This window comes from Pelophylax lessonae, assembly GCF_965119305.1.
Source record: "Pelophylax lessonae genome assembly, chromosome: 13".
Lineage (NCBI taxonomy): Eukaryota > Metazoa > Chordata > Amphibia > Anura > Ranidae > Pelophylax > Pelophylax lessonae.
The window spans coordinates 188,616,999-188,643,590 of NC_138780.1; the positions used below are offsets into that span (position 1 = coordinate 188,616,999).

Consider the following 26,592-nt stretch of genomic DNA (forward strand, 5'->3'; position numbering starts at 1 on the left):
GAACGCATACGTGAATCGCGCATCCATATGTAAACGGTATGCGCACCACACGTGAGGTGTCGCCACAATCGTTAAGAGTGAGAACGATAACTCTAGCACTAGACCGCCTCTGTAACTCTAAACTGGTAACCTGTAAAGGCGTTTAAATCACTTTTTTTTTTTTTTTTTTTAAGTACCATAGTTTGTCGCCATTCCACGAGCGTGCGCAATTTTTAAAGCTTGACATGTTAGGTTTCTATCTACTCGTCATAACATCATCTTTCACATTTTAGAAAAAAATTGGGGTAAATATTATGGTTTTTTTTTTATTTTAAATTAATTAAAGTGTATTTTTTTTTTAAAAAAAATACTTGTGTTTGCAAAACCGCTGCGCCAATACCATGATGTGACCATAAATAATGGCAACCGCCATTTTATTTAAGGATAAAAAAAATTGTGAAAAATTGCTGCGCTATGTGGCTGTGGTGATAATTGTTAATAAATGAATGATGTGACATAAATAATCTTCAATGATAAGCCAATGGGCCTTGGTGATGTGGCAAATTAAAGCAATAATAAAAATGGATAATGGATTGATAATCAATAAAAATTCATATGCAAATGTATCACCCTACCTAGGTAGGTGCTAGAGCATAGTTTTGGCTCTGTCTGCCTATCAGAGGAGCAGCAGGGAAATCTATATTGTTCTCTGCCTACCAGAGAGCAGGATCTGTTAGTGCGGTCTGCTCATTGAATGAATCGCATACTGAGCACAGTCTAGAGAGAGTTTCACACTGGTCCAATAGGGAGGCATGTTGGACAGTGGGAGGAAACCTGACAAATGGGTGCATTGGCTTTTAAAACAGTCCTAATGATTGGCAGAGGACAGGTCGCCTTGATGCATTCTGGGATACTGTATAAAAGCCAGGAGCACATGTGCTGTGGGGTCTTTGGCTGATGAGCGGAGTCCAGGAGGGAGGGGTGGTGGCTGCCTCCGCCTCTGTAGAGGTGCCATGTGGTCGCAGTAAGTCATCCTAAGGGCCAGAGGAGGGGTGGAGAGGAGTTGAACCCAGAGGTCCAGGAGAGCTAACTGAGAGGGGAGGCACTGGAGACTGCAGTATCGTGAGTACAGGGACTCGTGTCAAGGGGCCTGACCTGAGGGGGCCACCCTTGTTAGTAGGACAGTCAGTGGATGGGTGTCAGCCAAAGAAGAGAGAGAGGATACTAGGGAGAGTGTCCTGAAGATAACTAGTAGTTCACCAAGTCATCTTAAAGCGGAGTTCCAGCCATTTCACTCACCTGTCCAACGGTCCAGCGATGCGGCCGCCCGAAGCCTCGATCCTCTCCCTCGGCGCCGGCATCACTGCTGTGGGCACCCGGCTGTGACAGTTTGCGGCTTCACAGCCGGGTACCCACTGCGCATGCGCGAGTCGCGCTGCGCGTCTTGATTGGCCGGCAATCTTCTGGGACCTCTGACATGTCCCAGAAGATTGCAGGGAGGGAGGGGGAGAGGAGAACTTCCGTTCAGGGCGCCGTGACGCTCCGAGCGGAAGTGGGAGCGGGTACCTGTCAAAACTAGGTACCCGCTTCCCCCCCCCCCCCCAAAAAAAATGACATGCCAAATGTGGCATGTCAGGGGGTTAGAATACCTAAAGCGGAAGTTCAATTTTTGGGTGGAACTCTGCTTTAAGGATAAGAGGCTTAATCTACATTCATCCAAAGTGGCGGGATGAATCAACAGCCTGGCTGTTCCAAATCTATAGTAAAGCAGAGAAGATAGGAGTCCTCAATCACTGTTAATAGTTAAAGTTGGAGTATCCCACTATTTCCTTCTCCTATCCCCCATTTGACAATAAACAACCAAATACCCCTGGACTGATTATTGGAGGTGAGCCAAGGAGAATTAAGGAATTGTCTTTGCCTATGGCCGTGGGGGGAACGCACAGAGTGAATATCAAGCAGTCCTTACGGGGGCAGCGCTACACAAATTAAAAAAATAAGTAATTTATAAATTAATTTTAAAAATTAAAAAATCTTTCACCAAAACGTGAACAACATGTACTGTGCAATAAAACAGTGGCTGTAAACATAATGTTCAATAGTGAGTCTTCAATGTGATCAATCCAGTGACTACAATGCAAATTGGTGAAAATCTTCAGGGCGGGTGACACCTCTGTGTACTCAAGCCGCTCACCTTACTGCTGTAAGGTAACAGCATGAGATGGAACTCCTTGACTGCAGCTTCTGTTGTAAAAATGTATCCTCTATGCTCCTTGTCCTCTAATTTTAATTATTCGCCATTTTATTCCTTAGGGTCTCTGTTTAACCACTTCTAGACCGGAAAGGATTTGCCCCCTTAATGACCAGGCCATTTTTGTGCGATTCGGCACTGCGTTACTTTAATAGACAATTGCGCGGCCGTGCGACGCTGTACCCAAATATGACGTCCTTTTTTTCCCCACAAATAGAGCTTTCTTTTGGTGGTATTTGATCACCTGTGCGATTTTTTTTTTTTATTTTTTTTTTATTTTTTTTGCGTTCTAAACAAAAAAAGAGCGACAATTCTGAAAAAAAAAAAAAAAAAAAAACAATATTTTTCACATTCTGCTATATGACATTCCCAAGAAAAAGATTTTAAAAATCAAAATTTTTTTACCATTTTAGGCCAATTTGTTGTCTGCTACATATTTTTGGTAAAAATAAGCGTATTTTGATTGGTTTGCGCAAAAGTTATCGCGTCTACAAACTACAAGAAAGATTTAGGTCTTTTTTTTTTTTTTTCCAGTAATGGCGGCGATTTGCGATTTTTAGCGGGACTGCACCATTGCGGCGGACAGATCGGACCCCTAACTGACATTTTTGGCACTTTTGGGGGGATCAGTGACATTACTACAGTAATCAGTGCTAAAAATATGCACTGTTACTGTAATAATGACTCTGGCATGGAAGGGGTTAACACAGTAGGTGATCAAGGGGTTAAAAATGATCACAGAATGGTCAGCTGTGTTTACAACAGCTGACCGCCCTTCTCTCTCAGCGGATGGCTGGCGGCAATCGGACCCACTGGCCCCGTGCATCGGAGTCCCTGCTGCCGAATGGGGGCGGGAGCGTTCCGCCGGCGGGGCGCGCTCACCCCCTAGCTGCAGGCGCGCGACCAACGTAGAGCTACGTCGGTTCGCGCAGGAGGGGCTGCCTGCCGCAGAAAAACAGCGGTCCGGAAGCAGTAAAAATAAAATGTATAGCGTTTGTGGGTTCTAAGGAACTTTCTAGCAAAAAAATAGATTTTTACATGTAGGAGTGAAGTGTCGGAATTGGCCTGGATAGGAAGTGGTTATCAGCATTACAAAGTGATACATTTGGAATGTTTGTATTGAATTGAATGAATTTGCGATTCTCCATCATTCCCCTTGAAGTGCAATGAATGAACATGTGAAATCTCTTTTCACAGGATCTCTATGATGGATACGGTAACACCCGCCGACCGTTTTCATATTCAGATCCAGGGGCTTCCCCGACTTCCTTCATCTCTTCACCCCGACACTTCCATTCTTCCGAGCACGCCGCAGACATTATGCGGAGGCACCCCGACCTCTCAGGAGTGTCTTCCAGGACTGGCTCCACCGCCTGGGGCGCCACCGTGCGCAAGTTCCAGGACAACCGCGAGAAAGCCTACAGCGGAGACCTGATAGAGAAACACGCCCATCACTTCACCAGCAAGCAGCGGCCCTTTACACCGCGGACGCTGAAGACGCCGGCTAAGTCTGCACTGGCGCAAAGCCGCTTTTACAACCCGCCCAGGAGGAAGAAGAGGGAGGTGAGCGAGGCCGAGGTTCAGACCGATCTAAGCAGGTGAGGCTTGTCACAAGAAACATGGTCCGCCTTTGCTTTATTATTTTTAATGTTGCAAAAGCCCCCCCAAACAGAGAAAGAGGGGTCTTGAGAAAGATGCAGGTTTGTAAAATGTACCAAGAACACCAATGGGGGATTGAGTCCAGAAAGGTATTTTTATTTGTTGATCAATGATATAAAAAAAAGTGTTTCAGGGGTTTACTCCCCCTTCGTCAGAGCTTGATATAATGTGACTTCATAATCCACAAGAATATGTGTAATGTATTTTGTTTTAGCCTTATTGCAGTGCTGAGTTAATTAACAAGTTGATTATAACATTGTCTAGATGTGTATTTCCATTCACCTATTGTTTCTTTCCAGATGGCTAGGTAATTAGTTCATTATATTTCTGTACACAATTTCATCTGCATATGATAATGTAATCAGGCACCTGACCTAGTGGGGTAATCTGATCAGGAGGGGGATGTCCTCCTGTGTGGTATATATAACAATGCAAGCAATTCTCGGCTAGTTTTGTATGGGGGGGGTCTAGAATATCTGATATCTATGCTCAAGACTGAAGGAAGCGGTATTCTGATGGAAGCTCACAAACACATTGTGGGACATGGTTCTGGTACAATCGGTGTAAATCAATGGAGTGGTTATATTTTATTATGTACAGGGGAATACAGCCGAAACGCGTTGAAATCTTTTTGGCTTTGTTCCCCTGTACATAGTAAAATATAACCATTCCACTGATTTACACCTATTGTACCAGAACCACGTCCCAGAATGTGCTTGTGTGCTTCCATCAGAATACCGTTTCCTTCAGTCTTGAACATAGATATCAGATATTCTAGCCCCCCCCCCCCCCCCCCATACAAAACTAACCGAGAATAGCTTGTATAGATCTGGAACCTTTATTGAACAAACTCACACCAAATATATACCACACAGGAAGACATCCCCCTCCTGATTACCCCAACAGGTCAGGTGCCTGATTACATTATCCTATGCAGATGAAATTGTGTACAGAAATATAATGAACTAATTACCTAGCCATCTGGACAGAAACAATAGATGAATGGGAATCCACATCTAGACAATGTTATAATTAACATGTTAATTAACTCAGCACTGCAATAAGGCTAAAACAAAATACATTACACATTATCCTAAGTATAAACACAGAACAACTTATTAAACAGACAATAGCAGGAGACCACCAGTAACAGACTGTCCGTCTCTTACATTGAAGAACATGGAACAGAGGCCAATGTGATTAGCTCTTTCAATTAACATGTTCAGAATCAAGCAGGCCAGGAATAGTCTTCATTTATTTATTGAGATATATAGTTGATGAATATTACTGTGCCTTTGAAGTTATCCAAACCATATTCTCAGTGTCCATTAAGTAGCTGTCCATCATTTCCTTGGTCACCCTGTGTCCCTAATGGTGACTTACACATTAGAGGGGCCTAGGGGGCTGAGAGAGGGATTTCTCAACCTCTCGAAGGTAAGCTGGGTTCCAAGGGCCCCCCAACCAAAGTGATGATGTGCCGGCATCTTCTTGTGGATTATGTACCAGTGAGGCTTCAGGAGCCTTGCGGCCAAAGCATCGGGTCCTAAGCCGTATTTGAATTTCAGAAGGGGTTGCAGCACGGAACCCTTTTGTTTTCATAATGTGACTTCAGCAATGCCCGGACTCAAAGGAGATATTTTTGTAGATCTAACATGATGTGATATTATCAGCAGGTAGTGCGTATGAAGCTCTGAGAGCCAAAACAATATTTCCAAACCGCTTTAAGTCCAGGCAGTCCAGTCCACAAGCCCTGATGAAGTCGGAGTGAACCCTTGAAACACGTTAAATCTTTTATGACCACTTGCCAACCGCATTACCTATATATTCGTTGCAGTTTGCAAGTGGTTTACTGGGGTTATGGATGACCCTCTCAGCCATGACCCCGGTATTTTTTATTTATTTTTTCAGCTCACGGCTGGCTTTCTCATGAAAGCAGTCCAAGCAGCTCATTAGCTGCTGGATTGCTTTCAGAAGCTGTGGGAGGGAGAGGGCGCCGGTGTTTCTCAGGCTTACTGTTTTCCCTACATGCCGAAGAAACCATCTGACGGTGTGGCTGGCTGGTCACAGAGGCAGACAGAGACCAGATTGTCTCTAATCGCCTCTATGACCTTGGAGGACCAAGGCGACGTCATGGCTAGACTTCCAGTCACTTTTTTTTAAAGCAAAAGAACCCTTTTTTTTTTTTTCATCTTTTGCTTTTAAAGGTAAAGGAAAGATTTTGGGTCTTTTTGACCCCAGATCTCACCATAAAGAGGACCTATCATGTTTATTTCTATTACAAGGGATGTTTACATTCCTTGTAATAGGAATAAAAGTTAATCCAAAAAAAGAAAAGAAAAATTTAAGGGACAGTTTAAAAAGGAAATAAATAATTTTAAAGCGCCCTCCGCGCTCGCGCGCAGAAGGGGACGCATATGTAAGCGATGTTCACACCACACATGTGAGGTATCGCCGCGAACGTTCGCACGAGAGCAATAATTCCAGCACTAAACCTCCTCTGTAACTCTAAACTGGTAACCTGTAAAAATGTTTAAAACATTTAAAAAAAAAGAATAAATATATATATATATATATATATATATATATATATATATATATATATATAAATAAATGTTTGGGGGTAATAAGTAATTTTCTAGCAAAAAATACTGATTTAAACAAAAAGTGGCAGAAAAGGCCTGGTCTTTAAGCGGATCATTTTCTAACTGGGAGGCAGGTTTTCTTTTAGAAACGGATAGAAATGCATCTGTCACTAATGTGCTTAATAAATATCCTTTATTGTTATCTGGTTATTTACAGTATAGTAAATAGTCTGACCGGTGTGAATTTTACAGTTTTAGGGGCCGACCTGGAGCAGCGAGCAGAAACCCCTCACTAGATGGAGAACAGGTAACATTTATTCAAACTGACAGTATCTATTTATTACAGGTACTTATATAGTGCTGTCAATTTACTCTACACTTTACATATATATTGTACATTCCCATCAGCCCCTGCCCTCAAGGAGCTTACAATCTAAGGTCCCTAACTCACATTCATACAGTATCTCACAAAAGTGAGTACACCCCTCACATTTTTGTAAATATTTTATTCTATCTTTTCATGTGACAACACTGAAGAAATGACACTTTGCTACAATGTAAAGTAGTGAGTGTACAGCTTGTATAACAGTGTCAATTTGCTGTCCCCTCAAAATAACTCAACACACAGCCATTAATGTCTAAACTGCTGGCAACAAAAGTGAGTACACCCCCAAGTGGAAATGTCCAAATTGGGCCCAATTAGCCATTTTCCTCCCCGGTGTCATGTGACTTGTTAGTGTTACAAGGTCTCAGGTGTCAATGGGGAGCAGGTGTGTTAAATTTGGTGTTATCGCTCTCACTCTCTCATACTGGTCACTGGAAGTTCAACATGGCACCTCATGGCAAAGAACTCTCTGAGGATCTGAAAAAAAGTATTGTTGCTCTACATAAAGATGGCCTAGGCTATAAGAAGATTGCCAAGACCCTAAAACTGAGCTGCAGCATAGTGGCCAAGACCATACAGTGGTTTAACAGGACAGGTTCCACTCAGAACAGGCCTCACCATGGCCGACCAAAGAAGCTGAGTGCACGTGCTCAGCCTCATATCCAGAGGTTGTCTTTGGGAAATAGACGTATGAGTGCTGCCAGCATTGCTGCAGAGGTTGAAGGGGTGGGGGGTAAACCTGTCAGTGCTCAGACCATACGCCGCACACTGCATCAAATTGGTCTGCATGGCTGTCGTCCCAGAAGGAAGCCTCTTCTAAAGATGATGCACAAGAATGCCTGCAAACAGTTTGCTAAAGACAAGCAGACTAAGGACACGGATTACTGGAACCATGCCCTGTGGTCTGATGAGACCAAGATAAACTTATTTGGTTCAAATGGTGTGTAGCGTGTGTGGTGGCAACCAGGTGAGGAGTACAAAGACAAGTGTGTCTTACCTACAGTCAAGCATGGTGATGGGAGTGTCATGGTCTGGGGCTGTATGAGTGTTGCTGGCACTGGGGAGCTACAGTTTGAGGGAACCATGAATGCCAACATGTACTGTGACATACTGAAGCAGAGCATGATCCCCTCCCTTCAGAGACTGGGCCGCAGGGCAGTATTCCAACATAATGACCCCAAACACCTCCAATATGACCACTGCCTTGCTAAAGAAGCTGAGGGTAAAGGTGATGGACTGGCCAAGCATGTCTCCAGACCTAAACCCTATTGAGCATCTGTGGGGCATCCTCAAACAGAAGGTGGAGGAGCGCAAGGTCTCTAACATCCACCAGCTCCGTGATGTCATCATGGAGGAGTGGAAGAGGACTCCATTGGCAACCTGTGAAGCTCTGGTGAACTCCATGCCCAAGAGGGTTAAGGCAGTGCTGGAAAATAATGATGGCCACACAAAATATTGACACTTTGGGCACAATTTGGACATTTTCACTTAGGGGTGTACTCACTTTTGTGCCAGCGGTTTAGACATTAATGGCTGTGTGTTGAGTTATTTTGAGGGGACAGCAAATTTACACTGTTATACAAGCTGTACACTCACTACTTTACATTGTAGCAAAGTGTCATTTCTTCAGTGTTGTCACATGAAAAGATAGAATAAAATATTTACAAAAATGTGAGGGGTGTACTCACTTTTGTGAGATACTGTACATACTAGGGCCAATTAACCTACCATCATGTTTTGAGTGTGGAAGGAAACCTGAGTACCCAGAGGAAACCCATGCAGGCACAGGGAGAACATACAAACTCCGTGCAGGTAGTGCTGTGGTTGGAATTTTAACCGGCAAAGCTAGTGTTCGTAGGTAGGAGTAATAACTGCTTAGCCACTCTGCTGCCCCGTCCACATGCATTGAGGTTGCTGCTACATAAAAATGGTTTGTGAATTTCTACCAATGTTAAACAATCTAACAAACCATATGGTCCTATGATAGTCATCGCCATCTAGTGGCCATAATGTGGTATTTTTCCCATTCACTTATTCAATCTGTAGAGAATATATAGAGCATGGGTGTCCAACCTTTTGGCTTCTCTGGGCCACATTGAGTGTAGAGAAATTTTCTCGGGCCGCATATAATATATAGACTATAGTTAAGGCATGTAATAAAATGCCGCTGCACCCCCCGCACTAATTTAACACAACTAGAGGATGATCAAATGAAATTGAATGAGTATACAGAGGTTTACTTCTTCTGAGAGACAGTAAAGGAACACTATAACCACCATGACCACTTCAGTGATTTGAAGTGGTCATGGTGGTAGGAGTCAGAAACACTGCTGCACGTGCTCGCCCCCCCCCCCCCCCTCTCAGCCTCTGCCTACCATTAGTTGGAAGCTGCTGTGGCCGTGCCCCCGACCTGACTTCCTTCCTCCCCAGCAAAAAAAGATTGTCAGGGGGCAGTGGGCCGCATTGCCTGCAGTTCTGGGCCGCAGGTTGGACATGCCTGATATAGAGCATGTATGTCAAACATAAGGCCCGCCAGGCCTTGTCATGTGGCCCTCAAACCCAGTTTTGCAACCTGAACGTGGTGGAACTAAATCCTGCCGCCTCCAGTTCTCACCCTCCCCTCCCGCGAATCTAAGAGAGAGAACAGGAAGCTTTTGGGGGGGGGGGGAGGCTTTGGGATGGGGTTGCACAACATGCATAGCGCACCCCTAAGCCCTGCAAGCTGTACACACAGCATAAATCTGAACCTTGCACTCTGTACACAGCACACATCTGAACCTTGCACTCTGTACACAGCACACATCTGAACCTTGCACTCTGTACACAGCACACATCTGAACCTTGCACTCTGTACACAGCACAACCCTAAACCCTGTGCACTCTCTACACAGCACACCCCTAAACCTTGTACTTTGCACATAGCACACCCCTGAAGTCTGCACTCTACACATGGCACACCTCTTAACCTTGCACTTAGTATACAGCCCACTCCTGAACCCCTGCACTCTGTACACAGCGTACCCCTGAATCTTACACTCTGTACACAACGAACCTCTAAATCCTGCACGTTGTACACAGTGCACCCATGAACCTTACACTCTGTACACAGCACACCCCAGAAACCTGCATTCTGTTCATAACACACCTCTAAACCCTGCACTCTGTGCATAGCACACCCCTAATCCCTGCACTATGTACATAGTGCACCCCTGAACCTTGCACTCTGTACATAGCGCACCCCTGAACCTTGCACTCTGTGCGTAACACACTTCTGCACCTTGCATTCTGTACTAATCTGTACAAATAGTACTCCCTTGAAACCTGCACCCTGTAGATAATGTACCCCTGAATTCTGCACTCTGTACGTAGTGCACCCCGAACCCTGCTCTCTGTACATAGTGCCCCCCCTGAACTCTGCTCTCTGTACATAGCACACCCCTGAACTCTGCTCTCTTTACATAGCGCACCCTTGAACCCTGCCCTCTGTACATAGTGTACCCCTGAACTCTGCACTGCACTCTGTACGTAGCGCACCTCTGAACCCTGCTGTCTGTACAGAGCGCACCCCTGAACCCTGCTGTCTGTACATAGCGCACCCCTGAACCCTGCTCTTTGTACATAGTACACCCCTGAACCCTGCTCTTTGTACATAGTGCACCCCTGAACGCTGCATCCTTTACATAACGCACTCCTAAACCCTGCACTCTGTACACAGCACACCCCAGATACAACTGGCTCTTTGAGGGCACCAATACTGCTGATGCGGCCCACAATGAAACTAAGTTTGACACCACTGCTCTAGAGCATTTGATTTTGCCCCATTCACACAGAACAAACTTACATGCAGTTTTGACAGATGGACGAATAACTTCAGTATGCACTTTTCTGTTTGTTATAAATGCACCCTAACTGTATATACAGTATACAAGGGAAATATCGTTCTGCAGATTTCTCAGGCACAACAGGAAGTTTTGACTTCATATACACTTTATTGTTGAAAACCGAATCCCCTTTAGTGTAGATCCCCAGGACACGTTCATGTGTCTTGTATCAGATAAATCCGAGGTGTTCAGCAATGTGTTCCCCAGACAAACGCAAAGTACAGACGGCGGATGTTCCAGGCAGTAAAACGTTGAGTCCAGCTGATCGATGTCAGAGCCACAGACTGCGCCGAGGCCTTCCCGCAGACCGTCTGCACACTTTATTGGTTAATGGTTCATAAAGATCTCATCCATCTTCTGTTCTCGCGTGTCATCGCTTCTGAAAGGCATCCCTGTGACACATCACCCGCTGTGCCGTCTCCTACGCTCAGCCAGGCAGGGGCGTCACTGTCATGGAAATGTTGCGTCACGTACTGCAGATCATTTATAAGAGACGTCACAGAAGTGTCCGCTGTCCTAAAACCATCCCAGATACAGCCATTGTCAACCAGGCGGGCCCTGCGGGGCCGGGCAACGTGAGCTGTGACCACCAATCTCAGCACACACAGTCAGATCTTCTTCACACACCATCAGGATCTACTCTGATTGGTGAAAACAAAAAACAAAGGGTGCCCCAGCTTTGCCTATTACCTTTGTGATCTCTTTTATTAACCACTTCAGCTCTGGAAGGTTTACCCCTTCATGACCAGGCCATTTTGTGCTATTCAGCACTGCACTACTTTAACTGGTAATTGCGCGGTCATGCAATGCTGTACCTGAATTAAATTTATATAATTTTTCCTTTCCATTTTTTTCTTTTGGTGGTATTTGATCACCACTGTGTTTTTTAATTTTTTGGTGATATAAACGAAAACAGACCGAAAATTTTGAAAAAAAATATATATATATATTTTTCATATTTTTCATTTTCTGTTATAAAATATATCAAATAAAAAAAAATCTAATTTCTTCATAAATATGGGCCAAAATGTATTCTGCTACATGTCTTTAATTTAAAAAAAAAAAAAAAAAATCCCAATAAGCGCATATTGATTGGTTAGCATGAAAGTTTTTTTATAGCGTCTGCAAACTATGGTGTGGATGCCATTTTGTGCTATTCAGCACTGCACTACTTTAACTGGTAATTGCACGGTCATGCAACGCTGTACCCAAATTCAATTTATATAATTTTTCCTTTCCATTTTTTTCTTTTGGTGGCATTTTTCTGTTATAAAATATATCAAATAAAAAAAAAAATCTAATTTCTTCATAAATTTGGGCCAAAATGTATTCTGCTACATGTCTTTAATAAAAAAAAAAAAAAAAAACCCAATAAGTGTATATTGATTGGTTAGCATGAAAGTTAAACATCGACAAACTATGGTGTGGATGCCATTTTGTGCTATTCAGTACTGCACTACTTTAACTGGTAATTGCGCGGTCATGCAACGCTGTACTCAAATTCAATTTATATAATTTTTCCTTTCCATTTTTTTCTTTTTGGTGGTATTTGATCACCACTGTTTTTTTTTTATTTTTTTTTCGATATAAACAAAAACAGACTGAAAATTTGTGTTTATATATATATATATATATATATATATATATATATATAATATTATTGATAGACCGATTATCGGTTCCACCCCCCCCCCACCCCCCACCCCTCGATATATCGAGGGCCGATCTGCACTTTCCCCAATATATCGGAATCTGCCCCGGAGGTTACTGATATTGCCGATATTTCGGAAAGTGCTTGTACCGGAGTGATGTCTGCAGCTAGAGGCATCACCCCGGTACCGGCGTCCATAGCCGACGGTCGGCTGTCTTGTAATGACAACTGATGCGGCTGAAAAGCCGTTCGGCTGTCATTACAAGGAGCGGGAGGGGACGCCCCCCCCCCCCCTCCCGCCGCCTTCCGCGGCTCGCCCGGGTCTACCGTCCCACCGGGAGACCCGGGCAACAAGCCTGCACAGCCGCCGAAGGCCCGATCAAAGCCGCATTCGGCTCTGATTGGGTCTCCATGTAAAAACCCGGAAGTGACGTCATGACATCACTTCCAGGTACTCGGCACCAGATTAAAAAAAATTACAGCATTCAAAACAGCCAAACTTGGCGTTTTGAATGCTTTTAAGTGCAGAGGAGGGGTTTGTGGTCTTTTAGACCCCCAGATCCCTCCACAAGAGTACCTGTCAATTGATAAAAAAAAAACATTTTTTTTTTTTTAAATGTACGAAAATGTCGGCCAATATCAGCCGATACCGATATGCAATGGGCAAAATATTGGTGTCGGCAAAGAAAAACAGATATCAGTTGATCACTAATATATTGGAATTTTTATTTATTTACCATACAACTAACAGTGCTGGTTAGCGATAATGTGTGTAAATATTATGGGACTGCGATAGTGTGGCAAGCAATCTAAAACTAACCGACGCTGGGAAGGGGAACTGCCTAACTGCCACTGAGATAACCAGTCACACTAATACAGTGATCAGTGCTAATACTATACACTGTCACTGCACTAATGACACTGGCTGGAAAGGGGTTAACATCTAGGGGTTAAATGTGTGCCTAACTGTGTGTATTGTGTGCGGCTTTTACTAACAGATATCGTTGTTTCTTGTCCTTGCTTTGCAGAGATAAGAAACATAGAGATGTTCCCTCTGTACAGAACTCTGTATTGATTGTCAACACAGGACTCTGGGCTGTGATTGGACACAGCCGATCAGCAGGTCCCAGCCATCAATCATTGGCTGGGAATGGCTGACAGACTCCCACACGCGAACTCCCTTAACCTAGAAGCAGGCAACGACTTACAGGCTGCCTGTCCTCAGTACATTGCAGGAAGGTGGTCTGCAAGTGGTTAAAGTGATAAAGCAGACGTATACTCACAAACAGAATAAAATTTTAAAGCCCATCAAATATCCACGGTGTCCTGCATGACTTGGTGCATTGCACGACTCCCAATCACAGGAAGGCACTCAAAATGCTGACGCGTTTGGAAGGGCCCCCCTTTGAGGGCCTCCTTGAAACGCGTCAGCCACTTTGAGTGTTTTCCTGTGATTGGGGACTCCCGCAGTGGGGCCAGTTCATGCACGGGCTTTATAATTTTTGCTGTTTGTGAGTTTACATCTATTTTATCACTTTAACCACTTGCCGACCGCCCGCCGCATATATACTGCGGCAGGTTGGCTCAGCTGCGCGAATCGCTGTACCTGTACGGCGGTTCGCAGGAGCGCTCCTGGGAGACTGCCCCCACTAGGCAGCGGGGATACCAATCCACGGGGCCAGCGGCTGTGAACACCACCGGGCACCTGCGATCGCTCCCCGCTGAGAAAGAATGACGGTCTGCTGTTGTAAACCGTTTTTCTCTCTGAATTGATCACAGAGTGCCTGTGATCCTTCTATATAGGATCACAGGTCTCTGTGGTCATTTTACAAGTCCCTCCCCCATACAGTTAGAAAACAACCACTAGGCTCACACTTAACACTTTGATCACCATTGGGTTAATCCCTTCCCTGCCAATGTCATTATTATAGTAACAGTGCATATTTTTAGCACTGATTACTGTAGTAATGTCACTGGTCCCCCCAAAAGTGTAAAAAAGGTCAGTTAGGGGTCCGATCTGTCCGCCGCAATTTCGCAGTCCTGCTAAAAATCGCTGATTGTCGCCATTACTAGTAAAAATTTTAAATCTAGTTTGTAGGCGCGATAACTTTTGCACAAACCAATCAAAATACGCTTACTGGGATTTTTTTTACCAAAAATATGTAGCAGAATACAAATTGGCCTAAAATGATGAACAAAATTTGTTTTTAAATTTATTTTTTTGGGGAATATTACTGTATATAGCAGAAAATGAAAAATGTTTTTTTTTTCTTTTTTTGTTTATAGTGCAAAAAATAAAAATTGCACCAAAAGAAAACTCTATTTGTGGGGGGGGCATCAATTTTACTTGGGTACAGCGTTGCACGACCGCGCAATTGTCCATTAAAGTAATGCATGTGCCAAATCGCAAAAAATGGCCTGGTCATTAAGGGGCCAGTATTTTGGGCTTTCCAAGTGCTCAGGGGGCTGCAAAGTCTTGCCAGCATTGGAGTGGCTAAAGATCGGTGGTTCCCCATTGCCTGAACATTTCTCTTGAGCTCAGAAGGTTGTTCTTATTGGTTTGCATCTACTCTGTTTGGTTCCTGATTATGAATGGGGATTGGAGATGTCGGGGACAACCAGGATTGAGGGCCAGCAACCATGCAAAGTTCCTCCTTCCCAAAAGGAGCTTAGGGCCACATCATGCTAGCTTTCCTCTCCTCACAGATGTGATGTCTGACCTAACTTGCGAGATCCCTCACCAGTGACCAAGATCCTACAATGATTACCATCAAGGGAGCTACGTCCACTAGGAAAAGTGGTGGTCACTTTTATACCATGAAGGGAGCTACGTCCATTAGGAAACGTGGTGGTCACTTTTATACCATGAAGGTAGCTACGTCCATTAGGAAACGTGGTGGTCACTTTTCTACCATCAAGGGAGCTACGTCCATTAGGAAACGTGGTGGTCACTTTTCTACCATCAAGGGAGCTACGTCCATCAGGAAAAGCGGTGGTCACTTTTCTACCATCAAGGGAGCTACGTCCATCAGGAAAAGCGGTGGTAACTTTTCTACCATCAAGGGAGCTACATCCATTAGGAAAAGCGGTGGTCACTTTTCTACCATCAAGGAAGCTATGTCCATTAGGAAAAGCGGTGGTCACTTTTCTACCATCAAGGGAGCTACGTCCATTAGGAAAAGCGGTGGTCACTTTTCTGCCATCAAGGGAGCTATGTCCATCAGGAAAAGCGGTGGTCACTTTTCTACCATCAAGGGAGCTACGTCCATTAGGAAAAGCGGTGGTCACTTTTCTACCATAAAGGGAGCTACGTCCATTGGGAAAAGTGGTGGTCACTTTTCTACCATCAAGGGAGCTACGTCCATTCGGAAAAGTGGTGGTCACTTTTCTACCATCAAGGGAGCTACGTCCATTCGGAAAAGTGGTGGTCACTTTTCTACCATCAAGGGAGCTACGTCCATTAGGAAAAGTGGTGGTCACTTTTCTACCATCAAGGGAGCTACGTCCATTAGGAAAAGTGGTCGTCACTTTTCTACCACCAAGGGAGCTACGTCCATTAGGAAAAGCGGTGGTCACTTTTCTACCATCAAGGTAGCTACGTCCATTAGGAAAAGTGGTGGTCACTTTTCTACCATCAAGGGAGCTATGTCCATTGGGAAAAGTGGTAGTCACTTTTCTACCATCAAGGGAACTACGTCCATTGGGAAAAGTGGTGGTCACTTTTCTACCATCAAGGGAGCTACGTCCATTAGGAAAAGTGGTGGTCACTTTTCTACCACCAAGGGAGCTACGTCCATTAGGAAAAGTGGTGGTCACTTTTCGGTGTTCCTTATGGTAGACTCAACTTGGTCCGTGAGATCTGGACTTGGTCCGTAGGCAGCATTGTGCATTGGAAACAGGTCCTGTGATGGTCAGATGTCTCCATGCCTGTTTTTATCTGCCTTCCCATGGGCAGAATAATGGGGCTGCTGAATTTTTGTAAACGCAACAAGACCAATTTCCTGCACTCGAGAGACGCGTACTGGCAAAAGACAATCCGTACTCTTCAGCAGATCCATTTTTTTTTTTTTTTTGCACCGGTTTTGCTGCCCCCTGCAGGCCAGGGAAACCCAAGGGAAATACTGCAAAAAAACAAGGAAGAGGGGATCTCCTCTCGAAACACGTCAGCCGTTTGGATGGTCTTCTCACGTTTGGGACTTGTCTAGGTGACCAGGTCGCTTCCAGTACATTGTGGACTTTGATGTGCCTTATTGCTGATGTTGTTTGTGAGCATACATCTGTCTTTTTTTTTACACAAATAAAGCTATCACAAAGGCAATGCGCTAGGCTGCTGAACCCTCTGTTTCTTATTTTTTGCTGAAATTCTGTGCCTGTGTGTTTTTAGGTTGAAGACCCAGAAAATTCCTTTCTGAGCGAAGAGGAGGAGGACACCGACCAACACCGACGCTCCACCTCCAGGTATTAGTCTTCATTGGACATCTGCAGTGGGCTGGTCTAGTTCATGAATGTTCTTTGTGACCTGATGTATCACCAATCCGATGCAATGCAGAAGGCAGGTCTGAATTTGATTGGCGAGAGTCTACTAGTGGTAGCCAAGCATGGGTAACGGTCAAGCTTTGTTTCCTTTAGAGGTCATTTTCCTTGAAGTGGTTGTAAAGGCTGAAGGTTTTTTACCTTTATCCATTCTGTGCATGAAAGTAAAGTACCTTCTGCGTGCTACCACTCCCCCCTGCCCCCCCCCCCCCCCAATTAATACTTTCCTGAGTCCAATTCTTCCCCAGCCTTGTGCACGAGAGCCCCGGCTCTCCGGGGACTTTCACCTCTCATTGGCTGAAACAGCAGCAGGGAGCCATTGGCGGTCAATCACAGCCAGTGAGTCAATGAGGAGAGAAAGGGGGCATTGTCGAGCCACGGCTCTGTGGGTGAATGAACATTCAGAGCAGTGGCTTGGGAGCGAGCCTGCTCGGGTGCCCCCATCGCAAACTGCTTGCTCGGGGGGGGGGGGGGGGCACTTGGCAGAAGGGAGGGGCCAGGAGCACCTGCAGGGGACCCGAAAAGAGGAGTATCTGGGCTGCTCTGTGCAACACCATTACACAGAGCAGGTAAGTATAACATGTTTATTATTATTTTTATTTTTCTTTAAAAGGCATGTGCAGGGATGGGGACATCTGAGGTCTCATTTTGGGTCCCACGACGCTCCTCACCACACTTTTATAGATGAAAACATCAGGCTTCCTGCATGTGAGAGACAGCACTGGCATGGGTGTGTCTGGGAATTCCTGCCTGCATCACAGGTGGGTGTTCCCAGATCACCAGCATGCTGATAAAGGAGGTTTGGTGGATGGTGCACTACAGCACTGGTATGTAGGGCCATCTTACCGAATGGGCACGCTGGACAGTTGCCCAGGGGCCCCACTTGCCCAGCGACCCAGCCCCAGCCAAGCATTAGTCCCAATTCCCGTGTGCCGCGGGATCACCTTTTATTGGTGGCAGGAGAGGTGCCCCCCTCCCACTGCTTCCCGGTCATTTTCCCCGTTTACCGGAGCCATCGGTAGCGAGAAAAATGTCCCGGTCTGCTGTCTCCTCAGGCAGGAAGTCGAGTGAGGGCAAGATGGCCCCCACTCTACTCTATGGCCATGGATGACCGGAGGGACATCATACGTCGCTTCCTAGCAACTGATTTAAAGAGCCCATTTTTTTTCATGATAAAAAAAAAATTACTTTTCTTTTTATTATTTTTTTATTCCATGCTTATTTCTATTACAAGGGATGTTTAAATTCCTTTAAATAGGAATACAAGTGATCAAAAAAAAAAATTAAAGTGTAAAAATAAATTAAAAAAAATTAAAGCGCCCCGTCCCTGTTAGCTCACGCGCAGAATCGAACGCATACACAAGTCGGGCCCACATTTGCAAACAATGTTCAAACCACATATGTGAGGTATCGCCGTGATCGTTAGAGTGAGAGCAATAATTTGAGCCCTGGAACTCCTCTGTAACTCTAAACTGGTAACCTATAGACATTTTTTTTAAAGTGTCGCCTATAGGGATTTTTAAGTACCAATGTTTGTCGCCATTCCACGAGCATGCTCACTGGAAGCATGACATGTTGGGTATCGAGTTGACATGTTGGGTATTGTTGCCATTCCACGAGCATGCAATTTTGAAGCATGACATGTTGGGTATCTATTTACTCGGCATAACATTATCTTATAGAGAAAAATTGGGCTAACTTTACTGTTTTCTTATTTTTTTAATTAAAAAGAAGTGTATTTTTTCCCAAAAAAATTACGTTTGTAAGACCACTGCGCAAATACGGTGTGATATAAAATATTGCAACAATCTCTATTTTATTCTCTTTGGTCTCTGCAAAAAAAAATATATATATAATGTTTGGGGGTTATAAGTCATTTTCTAGCAAAAAATAATAATTTTAACTTGTAAACAATAGTGTCAGAAAAAGGCCGGGTCCAGAAGTGGTTACAGGCTACTTAAGAGGGCAACAGGCAGGCAGTGTTAAGGTGTCAATTAGTGTATATATGTATGTATATATATATATATATATATATATATATATATATATATATATATATACACACAGTGCATCCGGAAAGTATTCACGTCGCTTCACGTTTTCCACATTTTGTTATGTTACAGCCTTTTTCCAAAAATTTATTAAATTCATTATTTTCCTCAAAATTCAACAAACAATACCCCATAATGACAACGTGAAAAAAGTTTGTTTGAAATTTATGCAAATTTATTAAAAAAAAAAAAAAAAAAAAACAATTAGTTTTATATATTCTAGCATTTTACAATATATATTCCCTATCTTCCCAGGATGTCTTATAATGAATTGAAATCTCCATCCCCCACAATGCAGAGGATCCGTTCTGAGTAAGTTTTCAAGCAAAATGTTTTCTATACGTCCCTCTTATGTCCGATGTTAAAGTGGATGCAAACCCCTAACCGATTTACATTTATTTTGTATCACCTATCGACAATTAATATTTTTTGCAATTTCACACGCACATCCAATTTTAAGGCTTGACACGTTTGATATTTATTTACTCAACACCACCCCGTTTTTATATATTTGATCAAAATCTGGGTATAGTGTTGTGTTCATTGTAGTGTACTTTTTCGAGAAAATATGCATTTGATATAAACAGATTTGTCTGAAGTTCTAATTTAAATAAAAAATGTTTCGCCCTGTTATAATATAAAACTGTTTCATAGAAGGGGAATTTTCCATTAAGAACAATCTAAATCCTAAAGCTGCTGTGTTTCTGTAAAATATTTTTATTAATAATATCCTTAGCAATCAAAACTGTTACCAGAGAAATCTTTCTTTTTTTTTTTTTTTCTTTAGAGAGGAAGAGTTGGCTTACTTGGAATTCGTGGCTGATGTGACCAATGAAATCTTATCCCTGGGGCTGTTCTCGGACAGGTGAGTGCTTATAGGTTTGGGATGGTTAAGGGTTTGTAATCTTTAAATTTTAAGTAGGTGATGATGGGTTTTGTATTTTTAGAATTCTAGATCGCGTGTTTGAACGTCACCTTGAAGAAAATAGACATCGCTTAGATGAGGTAAGACTTCTCGTTGTTTTACATGGTCATGGTGACTCGTTGCCACTAATGGTCTTGGTGGCTCATTGCTTCTCATGGCCTTGGTGGCTCAATGCCTCTTATGGTCATGGTGCCTATTACTCTTATATAGTCATGGTGGCTTTTTGCTTCCATTGCTCATGGTGCCTCGTTGCTGGTCATGGTGGCTCAATGCTTTTTAATGGGCATGGTGGCTCATTGTTTTTCATGGATATGGTGCCTCAGGGCCTCTAATGGTCATGGTGCATATTTGTCTTATATGGTCATGGTGGCTTTTTGCTTCTCTTGGTCATGATGACTCATTGCTTCGCATGGTCATGGTGGCTCATTGCTTCGCATGGTTATGGTGCCTTGATGCCTGTAATGGTCTTGGAGGCTTATCGTTTCTAATGGTCATGGTGCCTATTTAGTTTATATGGTCATGGTGGCTTATTGCTTATGTTGCTCATGGTGCCTTATTGCTGGTCATGGTGGCTCAATGACCCTAATGGTTTGGGTGGCTCCATGCCTCTAATGGTCATAGCGCCTCAATGCATCTAAAGGTTTCGGATGCGCACTGTTTCTAATGGTTATGGTGCCTGTTTGTCTTATATGGTCATGATGGCCTATTGCTTATGTTGCTCATGGTGCCTTATTTATGGTCATAGTGGCTCAATGCCTCTAATGGTCATGCTAGTTCATTGTTTCTCATGGACATGGTGGCTCAAGGCCTCTAATGGTCATGGTGCATATTTGTCTTATTTGGTCATGGTGGCTTTTTGCTTCTCTTGGTCATGGTGACTCATTGCTTCGCATGGACATGGTAGCCCATTGCTTCTTATGATCTTGGTGGCTCATTGATTCTCATGGTCCCGATGCCTCAATGGCTGTAATGGTCTTGGAGGCTCATTGTTTCTAATAGTCATGGTGGCTTATTGCTTATGTTGCTCACGGTGCCTTGTTGCTGGTCATGGTGGCTCAATGCCTTTAATGGTCATGCTGGCTCATTGTTTCTCATGAACATGGTTGCTCAAGGCCTGTAAAGGTCATGGTGCCTATTTGTCTTATATGTCATGTTGGCTTTTTGCTTCTCATGGTGACTAATTGCTGCTCATGGTCATGGTGGCTCATTAGTTCTCATGGTCATTGTGGCTCATTGCTTCTCATGGTCATGGTGGCCCAGTGTCTGTATTGGTCTTGGTGGATCATCATTTCTTATGGTCATAGTGGCTCAATGCCTCTAATGATCATGTAGCCTTTCATGGCCATAGTGGCTAAATGCTTCCCATTGCTATGGTGGCTCAATGCCTCTAATGGTCAAAGTGGGTTGGTGCCTCCAATGGTCATGGCGGCTCATTGCTTCTCATGGTCATGGTGCCTCAATGCCTCTAATGGTCATGGTGCCTCAATGCCTCTAATGGTCATGGTGCCTCAATGCCTCTAATGGTCATGGTGTCTCTTTGTCTTATATGGTCATAATGCCTTTTTGTCTTATATGGTCATGGTGACTTATTGCTTCTCATGGTCATGGTGCCTCAATGCCTCTAATGGTCATGGTGCCTCAATGCCTCTAATGGTCATGGTGCCTCAATGCCTCTAATGGTCATGGTGTCTCTTTGTCTTATATGGTCATAATGCCTTTTTGTCTTATATGGTCATGGTGACTTATTGCTTCTCATGGTCATGGTGGCTCAATGCCTGTAATGGTCATGGTGACTTTTTGCTTCTCATGGTCATGGTGGCTCATTGCTTCCCATGACCACAGTAACTTAATGCCTCTAATTTTCAAAGTGGCTTGATGCCTCCAATAGTTATAGTGGTGCATTGCTTCTCATGGCCATGGTGACTCAATGCCTTTAATGGTCATGGTGGCTCATTGCTTTTCATGTTCATGGTGGCTCAATTCCTGTAATGATCACGGTGCCTCTTTTTCTTTTTCAGCAGCAATGTCGATAAAAAGAAAAGTGCATTTTTTGTAGAGTAGGGCAAGGATAGAACCTTTGTCAGATTTTTATTGCTGTCGTTGTCCCTAATCCACATTTCTCTTTCTTCCTATCTGGTAAAACCATTGTCACCAGGACAGAAAATGATTAGCTATCTCTCTAACCACTTCAAGAACAGGCCATTTTCTGACACTTTTTGAATACCTGTAAAAATCAGTATTTTTTGCTAGAAAATTACGTGGAACCCCAAAACTTCTTTTTTTTTTTTTTTTTTTTATAGCAGAGGCCAAAGAGAATAAAATGGTGGGTTTTGGAATTCGTTTATTTCACACGGTATTTGCACAGCAGTTTTTCATTTTTTTGGAAAAAATACACCGTAATTAATTTTAATACATACAAACACAATATGATGCCCAATTTTTGGTAAATTATAAAAGATGATGTTGCTCTGAGTAAATAGATACCTAACAACATGTCACACTTTAAAATTGCACACACTCGTGGAATGGTGACAAACTACATTGTCATAGGCGACATTTTAATAGTCTTTATGGGTTACCATTTAGAGTTCTTGTGCTAGAAATATTGCTCTCGCTCTGATGTTTGCGGCAATACCTCACATGTGTGATGCGATCGCCGTATGCGCATGGAACCAACATGTGCGTTCGTTTTGGGCGCGCGAGAACGGGGGCGCTTTCAATTTTTTTGGTGCAATCACAATATATATATGTAGAACCAACACATGCATTCGCCTTTATGCGCGAGCACAAACGAACGGGGGCTCTTTAAATGTATTTATTTATTTTATTTTTTTTAATATTAGACTGTTTCTTTGACATTTTGTGGCAATACCTCACATGTGTGGTGCGATCGCTGTATGCGTGTGGAACCAACGTGTACGTTTGCCTTTGCAGACGAGACAGGGCGCTTTAAAAAAAAATATATTTATTTTTAGACTGTTTTTTTAACTATTTTTTTTTTCCTTGATCACCTTTTTTGCTGTCACAAAGAATGTAAACATCCCTTGTGACAGGAATAGGCAGTGACAGGTACTTTTTATTGAGAGATCTGGGGTCTATTAGACCCCGGATGTCTCCTCTGACCTTAAAATCAGCTGATCACATCAACATTGGTGTGATCTGATACTTTCCATATTTAAAAATGGCGCTGTTTACATCCCGGAAACTGGAAGTGATGAAAATGCTAGTTGCTTCCGGTTTCTTGTACCATAGAGATGATCGGGGGGGGACATTGCGGTCCTCGATCAGCTCTATGGTAATCCGGTGGAACCTGCCAGCTTCATTTGGGGCTCACCAGTGGGACGGTAGAGCCCAGAGAGGCACTGCAGGAGGCAGGGGGGGGGGGGGTTGGCCCCTCCCACTGCTTGTGTAAAAGCCGTCCAGCGGCTAATTAGCCACTAGGATAGCTTTTAGATGAAAGCTGGCTCTAAAGAAAGAAAAAAAAAAAATAGCATCATCCAGGTATAACACTTGGAGGCAAATGACATACATGTACTTGATTTGACATTAAGTAGCTAAAACAGCACCATAAAAAACACGTCAGGGGTTCAAAAACATCTCCTTTCCATCCAAAACTAAAAAAAGTGTTTTGGCTGGACATAACCACTTGCTGATATATAACTACTCTATATATATATATATATATATATATGTTGTGGTTTGAAAAAAAAAAATTCCCGGGGTTATGGCTGATAGCTTCATTCATAACCCCGGGAATTTTTTTTTCAGCCGGCGGCTGGCTTTCTCATGAAAGCAGTCTGAGTGGCTCATTAGCAACTGGGTCACTTTCAGAAGCAGCGGGAGGGGATGTCCCGCTGCTCACCGGTGTTTTTATGGCTTAGTGTTTTTACCGGCGCGCCAGAAAAAGGATCTGATTGTACGGCTGGCTGGTCATGGAGGCGGACAGAGACCAGATTGTCTCTGAGCGCTTCTATGGGAGATCGAAGCAACGTCATGACATCACTTGTGGTGTAGGGCGGAAGTAAATACATTTTTTTTCTTTAAAGCAAAAGATTTTTTTTTTTTTTTTTTTTTAATCTTCTGTTTTAAAGGCCTCATGTAAAAAAAAAATTATATATATATAAAACAATTGGGGCATAAATTGTGGTGTGTTTTTTTTTTTTTTTTTTTTATCTTTTGTTTTTAAGGCCTCATGTAAAAATATTATTTATATATATAAAACAATTGGGGCATAATTTGTGGTGTGGTTTTTTTTTTGTTTTTTTTTGTGATTAAAATGTATTCTTTCCATCAAAAATTGCGTTTAAAAAACCGCTGCGCAAATACTGTGTGACATAAAAAGATTGCAACGATCGCCGTTTTATTCCCTACGCTCTCTGCTAAAATATGTTTATATATATATATATATATATATATATATATACATTATATATATATATATATAATTTTCTAATCTAATTTTTTCTAATTTTATAATCATATTTTAGCAGAGAGCCTAGGGAATGAAACGGCGATCATTGCAATTTTTTTTATGTCACACAGTATTTGCGCAGCGGTTTTTTAAACGCAATTTTTGAAGGAAAGAATACATTTTAATAAAGCACAAAAAAAAAAAAAACACCACAATTTATACCCCAATTGTTTATATATACATATATGTTTATAAATAATTTTTTTTTAATTTTTAGATATACTGTATATATCTAAAATTTAAAAATCTATATTAAAAAAAAAAGTATATATAAACATATATAATATAAACAATTGGGTTATAAATTGTGGTGTGGTGTTTTTTTTTTTTTTTGTGTTTTATATTAAAATGTATTCTTTCCCTCAAAAATTGCGTTTAAAAAAACGCTGCACCAATACTGTGTGACATAAAAAAATTGCAACGATCGCCGTTTTATTCCCTAGGCTCTCTGACTATTATAAATATATATATGTGTGTGTGTGTGTGTGTTTATATATATAACACACACACACACACACACACACACACACACATATATATATATATATATATTTATATAAATATAAACATATTTTAGCAGAGAGCCTAGGGAATAAAACGGCGATCGTTGCAATTTTTTTATGTCACACAGTATTTGCGCAGCGGTTTTTTAAAAGCAATTTTTGAGGGAAAGAATACATTTAAATCACACAAAAAAAAAAACACACCACAATTTATACCCCAGTTTTATTTATATATATATATATATATATATATATATATATATATATATATAAAATTTTCAATATAGATTTTTAAATTGTATATATACATATATGTGTATGTGTGTATATATATATATATATATATATATATATATATATATATATATATATATGTGTGTGTGCGTGTGTATATATGTATATATATATATATATATATATATATATATATAGATAGAATGAGATGTTTGGGGGTTATGAGTAATTTTCTAGCAAAACAGTTTCTGATTTAAACTTGTAAACAAAAAGTGTCAGAAAATATTTTTCTCGTAGCCTCTACAAGATAAAACGTATATATTGAATGAGTCATTTACTTTCATTTTCTTATTGGTCTGCAGGGAAAAATGCGCCACTTGCTGGACATTCTCAAGGCTGACTTGGACTCCAAGGACGAGAAGAAACTCGATCTCTTTGTAGATCTCAACTTTAGCACCAGCAGACATTTTAAAGATCCCTTTGTCCTGCCTAATGCAATGAAGAATCATGGTTTACTTTCTCAAGACTTCTCTGTAGGGCACTACAAATCTACAAACCTAAGATACCTCGATACAAAGAAACATGAGCCTCGACTCAATGACAATGTTCAGAATGGCCTGGATGAAGAAGACAACCAGGGACCAAGCGGATCCCTAACCTGCCTTGGAGAGAGAGATTTGGACCACAACAGTGTTCTAAGTGGTCAGGAGGACTTTGAAGCCACCCGGCAGTCACCTGAAGCTGTTCTACCCCTTCCTGAGGATGAGCTGGAGACTTCTCAACAAATAGATGACTTTTTATCTTTGCAGGAGGATCCGGAGGAGACGCATTCCAAATCACAAGACAACACCCAGCTGTCAGAGAAGATGTCACCTGTGGATGAGGTTCTCCTAGAAGACCACAACGGAAATCAGAGAAGCTTCTCCCAGATGGGTCTGACCGATCCGCCAGAGCTACAACATGACTTGAAGATCGCCCATGAGCCTAGGGATCTTGAGGATCTGGAACAGAGCTTCTCGGAAATCATTCAAGTGTCCAAAGCTGAAGAGTGTTCTGTTCATGAGGAAGAAACGATCAGTGATCAGGATGATTTCTAAATGAGTTCTGTCATTAAATTGATACAATGCAGTTAAAGGTATGCAGTCATGGGAAAATATGGGAGGTTGCCATTGCTGACATCTCCATCTGAAAATGCTAGTTACCTGGCTGTCATGCTAATCCAGTAACTTCAATGGTTTCTGAACTGGAACAAGTAGGCAGATCAGAAGTTCTGACCCCATTCTATAAACTCTGTTCATTGAGCTTGTTTCAGTTCAGTGACTCGGGAAGTATAGAAGCCAGAGAGAACCTAGAAACTGGTATTATGTGAAGGAGATTAGCAGTGATGACCACCATACTTCTCAATACAGCTTCTCTTTAACTGCTGACTATATGAATTGTAATTCTGACTTACGGGTATTAATATAGGGCTACGACAATTAGAATGT

General features: G+C 42.5%; 1 protein-coding gene across 1 annotated transcript in view; it reads left to right on the forward strand.

Annotated features, from left to right (window-relative positions):
- The window catches only part of SPATA7 (spermatogenesis associated 7), a gene marked incomplete at its 3' end in the record, with an annotated part of 92,965 nt that extends 66,763 nt beyond the window's left edge, over nucleotides 1–26,202 (forward strand). The window contains exons 6-12 of the mRNA XM_082274985.1: nucleotides 3,428–3,828; nucleotides 6,724–6,778; nucleotides 16,773–16,846; nucleotides 19,228–19,284; nucleotides 19,760–19,837; nucleotides 19,920–19,977; nucleotides 25,468–26,202. Coding sequence (XP_082131111.1) covers nucleotides 3,428–3,828; nucleotides 6,724–6,778; nucleotides 16,773–16,846; nucleotides 19,228–19,284; nucleotides 19,760–19,837; nucleotides 19,920–19,977; nucleotides 25,468–26,202 — 1,458 coding nt within the window. The remainder of the gene's footprint in view (nucleotides 1–3,427; nucleotides 3,829–6,723; nucleotides 6,779–16,772; nucleotides 16,847–19,227; nucleotides 19,285–19,759; nucleotides 19,838–19,919; nucleotides 19,978–25,467) is intronic.
- Nucleotides 26,203–26,592: the final 390 nt, after the last annotated feature.